Raw genomic sequence first — 12,457 nt, 5'->3', positions numbered from 1 at the left:
AAAATTGAAAGGAGATAAATGAAAAAGAACAAATTGTACGTTACATCAATGTTGCACTCAAATTTTGGCACTTTGAAACTATATTACAGAAATACATGTTTTATAAATGTTTGAATTACAGTATACGTCTTTCAAAAACTGTACAAAACACAATCTTATACAGTGGAACACCCATTGTCTCTGGTTCTAGCTGTTCGCTCTTGTGATCAAATACTAGGGCTTGCATGAGTTGTGGGAGGGTTTGTGAGATTTAGCTCTCTTACCTGATAACAAATTCGAACAACGAATCAGCACATGAAGAATTTCTCCTCTTTCAAGCTAAGGACCCACTAGTATTTACTCCCTCAGGCAAGGTTCTGAGTACGAGTCCTAACATCCGTGGGGTGTGTGTGAGTTTTTTTTTTTTTTTGGGTTGAAGTGGTGTGTGTGTGAGTTTAGTATATTATCGCCCCCTCAATAGGACATGTCCTCTAAAAAAAATAATTATTAAAAATTAAAAAGAAAAAAAAAAAAGAACTCAGCCAAAATGTATTTGGTCTGATTTCCATCTAATTAAGTTCTTGTGATAAAACCAAATGCAGCCTCATGCTTTCATTATTAGCTCATAAACTTTTGATATTGATTTCAAGCTCAATCATCTGATGAAGGGTAATCTTCACAACACAATATTTACATTACTCTGATATCAACAGCAGATTATCCAAGGCAAGTCATCGATCTTTCGATTACATAACCTAGGATCACTGTAAAAAGGGACTAGCTACTTATGTAACTCCAAAACTTCAAAAGTTTATCCATAGAGAATCAGAGATGACTGACTACTGTTTCCCACACACTTACCTCTGCCAACAAAGTTTTCTTCCACCCTCTCGCATAATTTCGTAGGCAAGTCTGTGCTTTTCAAGAGATGTTGCCCCAGCCTCTATGTATTGACAGGCTGCTTCCCTTAAACTCCATACCATCAAGGCCTTAAGTTCTTGAGGGTTTCCACCAGATTCAGAATCGCAAGGAATGCCATATTCTGCATTTTTAGTCCAACGCTGTAATATATAGCAAGGTGGAACTTCTTTCAGGTCCAAGATTTGGAAAACTCTCAACACATGCCGACACAGCACACCTTCAAATTCAAACATTCGACAGCTGCAAATCACTTTGGGATTGGATGGACCAACAGTTACTACACATTTCTCATTGTCATTCCCACATTTGCGGACCAAATACCTGATGGTGGCCCCTTCTTCATAAATCTTAAATCCTAGATAACTATAGGATTGTAGAAGTTCTTTCTGAAATATCCTGAATATGTTCAGTGTATAAAGCCTTCTACATTGCTCTTCTAATGGTTCTTTTGTCTGCAAGAAGGCTTGCAAGTTAAAAGAGTTAAAATCTTCTTTTCTTTCTTCTTCACGACGTCGCTCTAGACCTCTTTCATATTGTGAAACAAACTCCTTAAGTTGTGTTTGGGCATTGAAGCGTGTACCAAAGAATGATTCTATACTTTCATTGAAGGGGATGCCTGCAAAGAATGTAGCTCTTAAGTATAGCGGGACCCAACTTTTGCGCTTTGCGTACATAGCTTTCAGCCAACCATTATCCTTCAACCCATACCTGCAGAGGAGTGCATTCCATGCGGTATCAAATTCATCGGCTGTTTGACACTCATAAATGCATTTTTCATACTCATATTTAAAGGAAGTATTCATCAAACGTAGATGCTCACTTTCTTTTGCCTTAAACTGCCACAATGAGAAACGATGATGGGTTCCTGGAAAAACTTGCATGATGGCTTGCTGGATCACATCGTCTTGGTCAGCTATTATTGACAGAGGACAACGTCCTGACATTGCCCTAAGCCATGTTTGAAACAACCAAGTAAAAGATTTCTCAGATTCATCAGCAATTAGAGCACAGCCAAGAAGCACTGGTTGCTTATGGTGGTTGATTCCAATGAAAGTGGCAAATGGGACCAGATAAATGCCTTTCCGATATGAGGTATCCAAAATAATGACATCACCAAACTGACAGCATGAAAATCTAGACCTCCCATCAGCCCAGAAAATACTCATGCAACTACCATTATCAACCTCTACTGCATAAAAGAATCCTGTATCTTCAGCCTGTTTGGTCTGAAAATAGTCAAACAGCACACGGTACCAATCGCTTCCAATGTGATTTTCTCTACGTCTTTTGACATTGTTACCGTTGTTTATGTCAACAATATCTTCATTTTCTAGCCCACCAATCTCCTCCTCTATGAACTTTTTTGAAGAAAATAAATCTGTCTTTTGAACTTCCAGTTGGGACTCAAGCTCATGGTTATGATTTTTATCAAGACGGTCCACTACCCACCTTCCAGAGTCTTGTCTCTTAATCCTCATAAATGCCCCACAACCAACTCTTGATGGGTGCTGAAAACCTTCCTTTGAGCACACAAATCGCCGGGATGTAATTGACCCATCAAGCTTTGAACGAAATAATTGACCAATCCTGATTCTAAATCCTGTATTTTCTGCATATACATGATAAAATTGGTATGCTTCATTGGCTGAATTGAACTCTAGACCTGCAGACGGTTCAACTTCTGGCTGCATTTCATCTCCATCCCATTTTAAGCGTTTGGCACTAATAATTCCAGATGGGCAAGGTCGTCCATCCTCAATTTCCTCAATAGATTTGATTTTTGGCCTATGGGACAATTCAACAACGGAGTTTTTACGTGTTGTCTTCTTCTGCAAAATCGGAGAATGGTTTTCCTCTGTGGATCCAAGACCATGATTGTGGTCCTTCAGGAAAAGGTCTACAATCCACTTCCCTGAATCGCGTCTTTGCACCCTTATCAATGCAGGGCAACCTGTTCGTGAACTAATCTGAAATCCCTCCTTGGAGCACACAAATCTCCGAGAAGAAACTGAACCATCAGTTCTCGACCGATACAACTGACCAGTTCGAACTCTAAATCCCATCCGGGTTGCATAGAGACTGTAAAAGTCACGTGCGACATCTGCTGAATCAAACTCTAAGCCCACATATGGTTCAAGTACTCTAGACTCTCCTTCATCCTCTGCGTTAACAGTTTTCATGGGAAGCATCGGGTATGCTTTTAATACTAAGTTGTTCCCACTGTCTTCGATCTTAGAATCAGTATCTGAGCTGTGTTCAAACCAAACAAAAATGACAACAAAAAAACACTTCAACCTTTGCCACCATTTGATTAACAATTTGAAACAGCATTTACTGATCATGGAAAGCAAACTTGTACAGAAACTAATATATTAACATGGTCAGCAACACAGCAGTTCATGAATGTGAACAGTGGTTAGGAAAATAATGAAACAAATACATAAATTATCAGATCAATAAATCATAAATTTATCACAATTTTTCCCCTATTTCTCAGCAACCAAACATAGCAGCATGGGATGAAGGAGAAAAAGAAGAAAAAGAAAAAACCAAACAAACAATCAAAACTACCCAATTCACAAAGTTTGATTGGGTAAGCCGTAAATTTAATTGCGAATTAATAGGAAAACAATGGTTAGTTTCAATTTACCTTCTCATAATCGTGAAGTGGGTGGAGCTGGATTCCATCCCCATTTCTGAAGAAGAAGAAGAAGAAGAAGAACACTGCAAGTGCGAGCGATGATTTTGAACCTTGCGACAGTATTTTGGGGGATTTCGTTTACATTTTTGGCGGGAAATAAAATTAGAGGGCTTCCTTTTGGAATCTGATGAAATGGAAGTTCTGGGTTTGGATCCTCCCTGGGCTCTTCAATCTTGTTTCCTGTTTGGTTCTTCTTCAGCTGGCTTGGCTTCTTTTGCTTCTAAATTCAGGTTTGACCTCATTGATTGTATTTTGGAGCTCATTAGGGCACACACTGACATCATTAGCCAATTTTACTTTATTTTATTTTTGTATGCAATGATCCCTTCCAGATAGATATATATATATATATATATATATATATATATATCTATCACATACAATCTTCTAACAAAATGCATACAAAAAAAATTCTCAAATTACATGAACCAACTTTGTAATGCTGGTATTGATTGAATCCATATTTAAGAGTGTGTAGTGTGTGATTGTTCGTGTAATTTGTAAGATAAACAAAACAAAAAAAAATCTAATCCTTAGTTGGTAATGTCACTTACACTTCAAAAGAGTGGAGAAGGAGTTTCATAAAGTTAAATCCTAACCAAGTAAATATGATATGCGCCATGTACATGTACATGGGGATGACAAAGTTCCTTACCAAATTTCGTGAGTTGGTGCATATATTTGTCAAAGGAGCAAAAGATAAGTTTGAAACCCTAACCTTATATGTACGGAAAATGTCTATTTCATTGTCACTAGTCAAAAATCACAAATGGTACTTTTTGTTTATTTAATTGTCACTTTTGGTTTCAATTTTGTTACTTTTACCTATGTAGTTTACGTTTGTTAGTAATTACATTCAAGTGCTCAACTTTCGTGAATTTGTATTTTCTCCAACCATGTTGAGGCTAAACTCAATTTCCACTCTCCAAAATACAACTATTCATGTAAAACTGTTTTTACCTCCAACCTTACACTCATAATTTCAGTCCGTAACTTAATCAAATTGTTTAAGAATGGTTAATACCTATTCATTTATTTTTTTGTCATTAACTTTTCTTGACATTATTTTTGTTTCAATATTCACGATTTAATTTTTTGAACATTTTAAACTTAAAAAATTCAAATTCCAAAACATAGTATAATTTCACTTAAAAATAAATGATTTAGATGGATTATTTAAAAAATGAATGGGTATTTATAGAGTTTGGGATAAGTTTTGGGGTTGGATATGATTTAGATTAATTATAAAAAGTATTTGACCGTTGGATTTAAATTTCAACCATTGGATGTGAAATTTTCCAGTTGAGATTGCCTAAAAATAATCATGGACGTTAAGCTGATATAGCATGGGCATTTTATAAAACTTAAAATAAATATATAAAAAACCAAACTTCAGCTTTCAGATGAAGCCGTTGGATTCCAACAGCTCCTTCACCAGTGACTGCTACTTGTCACGCAGAAGCAATAGAGTGGTTGACAGCCAAGATTCTGCCTTGGCCAAAATTCCACCACTCAAAATACATGGGTTGGAGATGGATTTTGGGCTTAAAACTCAAAATTTGAGATTCCACCCTTTGGATTGGAGATAGTCTTACGACGCACAATATCAAACATTCCAGTTGTGCCAAACTATCTAACAAGTAAAGGTGGGTGCGATTTGGTTAAGTCTAATTTTTGTGAGATCCTTTTTTTATTTTTTATAACTATATATATTATTATTTTAACGAACTATTCATACTACATATTCATTATTTATTAATATGATTTTTTCTTATTTAATATTTATTGTGAAGACCTACATGTTATTAAGCCTAGTATAAGTGTTCACCCGTTTTATGTTTGTTCCTGTGATGGTAGAGTAAAGTTCTCTATTGCCTTGAAAACCATTGATTGGTTAACAAGTCAACTTTCTTTAGTGTGCGAGCGTGCCACTGCTAGCAATGAAAAAATCCTAGCAAACTTCTTAAGAATAAATAATTTGCGCCCCAAGTTACCAATTTCTAAACAAGCGATTGTGAATTTGGGTGATGAATATCTCCCAAGTAGTTCTTTTCTTGCCTCAGACTAGTGAAGACTTCACAATTTTTCACCATATAAAACGAATAGTCCTTGCCAGAATAAATGATAAGAAAACGAATAGTCCTTGCCTTTTACAAGACTCAAAAGGAAAAAAAAATAACTCTAGAAAGACAAAAAGAGTGCTGGACTTTCATTTCTGCCTGGGTAGAAACTTCTTATCTGGGCTGGACTGGGTATGCCTGTGCTGGATTAGACTGTCAACCACTTCAACTGCTAAGATTCAGCTGTAAATCGATACCAACGTTCGAGTTTGGCAGAGCTTTAATCTATTTTAAGCCCTAGAAGGCTTTTTGAACAGGTAGAATTGTTGTCTCTTCAGTCTGAAAGGGACAGAAATGGCTGGACTTGAGGAGTACTGAGTTGGAACTGCACTGTGATACCTGTTCTGCTTGATCCCAAACTCTGTTTGATTTGGCTTTTCCTGAACCAAATTTGTAACGAAAGAAATCTCTTTTTAAACGACTTATTTCTCTAAGTCTGAAATGAAACTAGAGGTTTTGATTTGTAGCTGGCTTCTTTCTTGTAGCTCAATGAGCTTTTGGTTGCTTTAGTTTGTTTGAAGGCTTTTTGAGATCAAGTGATCATTCTGAGTTTTTGTTTTTGATTGATTTTTGGCTGTTTTTTGATCTGTTCACCTCCTCTCATATTTATAAAAAAAATGTTGGAGTGGGGATTCTAATATTTTAATAATGGGCGGCAGATTTTCCAAAAACAAGATCTTTTATTTTAAAATGCAAAGAAAAAGGGAAGTTATCTATTCTGGCAAAGAAGAACCATCAATAGTCAGTTTTCATGGAGGTCTTTTCATTGTTTTTCTGAAAGAAAAACTAGCTCTTCTTTGTTCTCTGTTTGTGCATGGTAAGGAGAAAGAATACAATCTGACGTGATGGTCAGTTTGCTTTTCTTGTTTGAACAACTCCCTTGCTTCCCACTTATCTATTGAGATCGTCGTTTGCTTATCTCTTGGAAAGATCACCTGCTATGATGCAAAATTATATACAAAAGGATTCTGATTTTTTAGCCGCAAAGTTTCAGAGAAATCTTTCTGCTAATGACCTGCTTTCTTTAATTCCCAATCAACTCTCCTGTGATAGTTGAAATTGTTGACTTTTCAAGGTCAGGTAGTCACGTGGGTTCTGAGAATAGGCCTTCCAAAAAGATCTGCTGACTTGCACTATGGGTTTTTTTTGAGATAAATGGTGAGAATTTAGAAGCTGGGCCCAATCCAATTTTTCTTTATAAATTTATCGATATGTTTTGGTGGTGAATTACCATTACTTGGCAAGTTTATTGACCTATTTTGTGTTTTTTACACTTCTGCCATTTTGTAGAAGACATGGGCCTCTTTTGTTTTGTTTAGGCTGCTTTTCTTGAATCAAGGCCCATTCTTTTTTTGTTTTGTGGGCTTTTTTATTTTGGACTGGGCGTGCCAAATTAGGCCCAAACAATAAGATTATTCCTTTAGGTGAAAGATGAAACCATTCTTGTTTTCCACATGTAGAGACTTGGAATTGGTCTTAATTAAATCATCATTGTCATGCTACCTTGCATTCTAGTAACAAGTGGTGTTGTGGTATCATTGGTGGAAATAAATGAGTCACATATTCCTTTAGGATATCATTGGCCAAAGCAGGATGAGTCACATTATTCCCCTAGATATCATTCCAGTTCTTTAGAATAGATTTCTATCATGTAGTAGTGTTTTTAGAGAGAGAGAGAGAGAGAGAGAGAGAGAGAGAGAGAGAGAGAGGAGAAGAAGAAGAAAAAGAAAAAGAAAAAGAAACAAGATGGAGAGCATGCAGATTTGCCTTGCAAGATTTTATAATTATCATTATTATGGTGAGTGGGTTATGTAATGTGTTTTAAAAGTTCTTATATTGTGATAAATGTGAAAATCATAGATTATTATGGATTTGTTCTATTTACGAATCTCTCCCTATTTTCAAGTCAAGCATGTCTAATATGTGCAATATTTCACACAAAATATATAATTTGGAGTTTTTGTGAGGTAAGTACCATTCATATAACATGAGAACTTTAGTGACGAGGTATCTGAAGGATAAATATATCATACGAAGGCATAGGGCAGTGAGGCCAATAAGGGTCACGTGCTGGGTACAATTTGTAAAGAATAACCAAGATATAAAGTAATGACGTGATATGATTTGAATTGTGTATCTTTTTATTATATTTTTTAGAGTGTGTAAAATGGCATTGCTTGACAAGCATATTACATAATCTATTCACGCAGCGGTGGTTTGCTTATCCCTAACCTATTTTGTTTTTCAAAATAATTAGTGGTCAAGACCAAGGTCTAAAATATCGATAGTATCGGTAGTTCAAAAACACTGAAATTTCGATGGAAATATCGAGATATTATCGATATCGATAAAAATTGAATAAAAACCACGGAAATTGTAGGAAAAAATTGGGAATTTTTATTGAAACTTCGGAGGATGTTTATTTAGTCAATTCTCTATTAATTTATCACAAAAAATTGGAAGGAAATGCATTGCATGATGGGTTTAATTGATTTAAGTTGATTATATAGCGAATTGGCAAACACTATGAGTGTAGAAATTATGTAGTAATTAATGAAAGAATATTAAACCCACCATAATGATTTACTACAATATTTTACACTTTATACATTGCATGGTAAGATACACAAATGACTTAGTACCACATAGAGTTCCTATGAGGTTCAAATTTTTCTTATCTTCATCATCTCTATGTGTAGAGTAAGTGTATTGTGAAGAGTAGTCATCAAACGATAAATTCCCAAAATAGTTTTGCATGTAATTGTTAACATGCCACCCATATGGATATGAGATTGGTTGATGTTGTCTATACGCAAAATCATTTCAAGATTGGGTCTTGGATTCTTTCCATGAGCCGCTCGATTCCATCCCAAAAGGAAAGGTCAAAGACTCATATTCTCATGTGAAAATCTAATTCTTGCAAAAACAGTTCAAAACAAAACAATATATTTTAGCATATTATCACAAAAACATAAGCAACATGGTGGTTAAGGCGTTGGAGGAGTGAAATAGCAGGGGTTTGCCTTTCCTTTTTCCATTACATCGATATTTTCGATATTATAGCGATATTATGACAAAATATTGCTGAAGTGTGAGCGAAATTATCGACATCGATATTTTCCAATATTATCTATATTTATACGATATGTATATGGATACGTTCGGAAATATCCGTGACTCGAAAAAATGATAATATCCTCGATATTTTAGACTATGGTCAAGACAAGGACTAAATTGGAGAAGTTGGATTAGTTGAGAGTTATAAAGTTTTATTTGTATCTTGTACACTTGTAAGATTATTATTACTTTTATAATGAAAATGTATTTTAACCAATTTTTCAGTTCTTTTATTTTATTTCGTTCAATTCATGTACCATGATTCAAGAATATTCCTTATTTCCGGATCGGGGCGTGACATTTTTCCCTCAAATTGGAACCGAAGTGAAAAATCACACACAACTCGGTTTGATTCAATTTTCATAAAAAGTGTCTAGAAGAACCGAACCAAACCGGACCTATGTGGTTTCAGTTTGATTTGGCCGGTTTCTGATTTGGCAAGATAAAAATATAAAGATGTGAAGAAGAGAAAAAGAGATAGAAGAGATAAAATAAGAGAGAAACTAGAAAGAGAGAGAAGATAGAAATAGGTGAAGAGATAAAGAGGAAGATAATTGAGTGCACGTGTGGGAGGTAGGTTTTTAAGTTAAAAAAATTTAGAGCAAACAAAAAATGATTTTGTAATATTAGTTAATTAATTAAATTAAAGTAAAATGGAAGGTGGGGAAGTTTGGTGGCAAAAGTGGGGGGTTGCATTGGATACTCTGGGCCTCTGTCTGACTGTGGCCACAGCACTCAACCAAAATTGAATGATGCAACAACCACACACCACCAGGAGTTGGACAGACGAACGGTGCCGTTTGTACACATTCACATCACATGTGACTTTTTCAATCTGCCACGTGGATATCTGCAATGCAAACAAAGCCATTGTCATTCGTCACCCAAAAAAGAAAGAAGAAGAAGAAGAAGAAAATTTGCAACTGTTTTTTCTTGTTCGCCCGTGAAACAAGCGTGTTTCATGCTGCTCTTTCTTTCTTTCTTTCATTCCTTCTTTCTTGAGAGAGAGAGAGAGAGAGAGAGAGAGAGAGTTGACGGATTTCATTCATATCAGGGGATCCATTTGTTTGTTGTTATGTAAAGGGCTTGAGATTTTTCAATTTGACATATTATCACAAAAACATAAGCAACATGGTGATTAAGGCGTTGGAGGACTGAAATGGTAGGGATTTGAATCCCCTATGAGTGTGTGTGCTTTGTGGTTTTTTTCCTTTCCTTTTTTCCATTACATCGATATTTTCGATATTATAGTCATATTGTGACAAAATATTGCTGAAGTGTGAGCGAAATTATCGACATCGATATTTTTCGATATGATCTATATTTATACGATATGTGTATGGATACGTTCGGAAATATCCGTGATTCAAAAAAACGATAATATCTTCGATATTTAGTCGATATTATTGATATTTTAGACTATGGTCAAGACAAGGGCTAAATTGGAGAAGTTGGATTAGTTGAGAGTTATAAACTTTTATTTATATCTTGTACACTTGTAAGATTATTATTATTTTTATAAGAAAAATGTATTTTAACAAATTTCTCAGTCCTTTTATTTTATTTCGTTCAATTCACACACTCTGATTTAGAAATATTCCTTATTTCCGAATCGGGGCATGACATTTTTCCCTCGAATTGGAACCGAAATGGAAAATTACACACGACCCGATTTGATTCAATTTTCATAGAAAGTATCTAGAAGAATCGAACCAAACCGGACCTATGCGATTCTAGTTCGATTTGGCCGGTTTCCGGTTTGGCAAGATAAAAATATAAAGATGTGAAGAAGAGAAAAAGAGGTAGAAGAGATAAAATAAGAGAGAAAGAGATAGAAGATAGAAATAGGTGAAGAGAGAAAGAGGAAGATAATTAGAAAGAAATTGGTGGAAATGAGAGAAAGACAGAAGTGCAACAAGAACGAGTATGGTTCACCAAAAAGAAAAAAAGTTGCAGACATGGACTTAGCCAAGTTGACTATAGAGGATGTACTTTCCCACTCTGCATTTGAGTTCAAATTCCCCTCCCTGTAGTTTAGATTAGATTAAAGTAGAATATCGCTTGTATAAGTAAACCTCTTATCCATGAATTTGCAGATGCACTTTGAGCATGTACTTTATATGAAATAAGTATATCAAGGCCTAGGTATGTAGCCAGTCTAATAAACTTTTGAGTCCTTGTTTATGTAAATTCCTTGCTATCTCTTCAAACCTCATAGATTAATTAGAATATGTAGATTTGCATGTATGTGTATGAAAGAAACATATATCTTGACCTGCCCGAAGTGAAGATAAACGTATGCATAGCCTATGTATTTAGCGAGTACAAGAGTTAAGACTAAATGGAGAATATATCTAACCTTCCTATCGTAAACTGACCAAAATCTCAAACTAAAACCCAACCAAAGACCACCAAATCAGTCTTAAGCTAAAGAATTTCAAAACCAATTGAACTAGGACAAAGCCTTAAATGTTATTTGTCATGTTGAACTAAGGAACTATTAAATAGAAATACGAAAGGAGCCCGGACAAACAAAAGGAGCCCGAACTATTTGTCATGTTGAACTAAGCCTTAAATGTTTCTTCTCCCATTTATTTGTCCAACCTTAAACTTTTAAGAGTCTCGTTTAGATCTCTTTTTGGAACAGAAAGAGACAATGTGGCCATAACGCCCTTGAGTGACTTGGTTGCAGTAAGGGGATAACAACACACATTTTTCCTAATGGTGATTTTTTGACTATTCCTTTGGGGAATTCTCCTTCACTTATTTGGAGGTCTTTACTTTGGGGTCGGGAGTTTTGGCTGCTAGTCTTCACTGGAGAGTAGGAGATGGTTTATCAATTAAGATTTATCGAGATCCTTGGCTTCTTTACCTCATTTTTTATTTTGGGGATGATGCTACTGTTCATTTCTTATTTGGTCCAGATGGTTGTTGGAACTTTAACATAGTGATGCCCCATGGGGATTAGGGAGATCTTGTAATGATCTTTTTCATTCTGGTCGGGGCACTTCACCTCTTTGACTTTTGGCTCGTACCCGAGAGCTTGTTTTGGAACACCAACGGGCTATTACTTTAAAGTTTTCTCATGTTCCAGCAACTAGCGTTGTACGATGTTGGTCTTCACCTAATGGTACTTTTGTGACGTTAAATGTCTATGGAGCTGTCAATTTGCCGTTTGGTTTTAAGTGTTTGGGGGTTGTTATTCGGGATGGTATGGGTGATTTATTGTTGGCTGCCTCTAAAGGTCTTCATGGCATGTTCTCTCCTAAAGCAACTGAAATTTATGCTACAATCTTGGGCTTGAAGATTGCAGGTCAAATGGGGCATCACTATGTTATTTTGGAAATGGATGCAAAAGAGGTTATTATGAGTTTTCAAAATTCTGAGCAAAGCTAGTCGGTGGAGGGTACTTTAGTAGACGAAGACAGGGGCCTTTTTAATCTTTTTGCTCATATTTCTTGTCAATTTGCTCATCGGGAGTGTAATCAAGTTGCTCATCTAGTGGCTAAGTAGGCACTTCTGTCTTAGGAATTTCAGTTTTGGCTAGAGGGTGGTCCTTTGTGGCTTTTTGATGTTTTGGTTAATGACAAGTTATTTTCTTGATTTTAATTTTATTTTA

The 12,457-nt window shown here is 35.6% G+C and overlaps 1 protein-coding gene across 3 annotated transcripts; it reads right to left on the bottom strand.

Moving 5' to 3' along the window:
- Window positions 1-134: 134 nt before the first annotated feature.
- Window positions 135-3,883, bottom strand: LOC117625558 (protein FAR1-RELATED SEQUENCE 7-like). Of its 3 annotated transcripts, XM_034357102.1 has the most exons (3): window positions 3,551-3,883; window positions 841-3,150; window positions 135-263 (listed from the first exon to the last, which is right to left on the bottom strand). In XM_034357102.1, the coding sequence occupies exons 1-3, from the start codon at window positions 3,592-3,594 to the stop codon at window positions 260-262; spliced, it is 2,358 nt and encodes a 785-aa protein (XP_034212993.1). In that variant the 5' UTR covers window positions 3,595-3,883; the 3' UTR covers window positions 135-259. The 3 variants fall into 3 exon arrangements, with proteins under 3 accessions (XP_034212993.1, XP_034212991.1, XP_034212998.1); XM_034357100.1 differs by lacking the exon at window positions 135-263 and having other exon boundaries at window positions 564-3,150; XM_034357107.1 differs by lacking the exon at window positions 135-263 and having other exon boundaries at window positions 564-3,145.
- Window positions 3,884-12,457: the final 8,574 nt, after the last annotated feature.

Source organism: Prunus dulcis, chromosome 1 (assembly GCF_902201215.1).
Source record: "Prunus dulcis chromosome 1, ALMONDv2, whole genome shotgun sequence".
Classification (NCBI taxonomy): domain Eukaryota; kingdom Viridiplantae; phylum Streptophyta; class Magnoliopsida; order Rosales; family Rosaceae; genus Prunus; species Prunus dulcis.
Note: the sequence above shows the minus strand (reverse complement) of the source record. Positions and strands in the feature narration are given on the sequence as shown.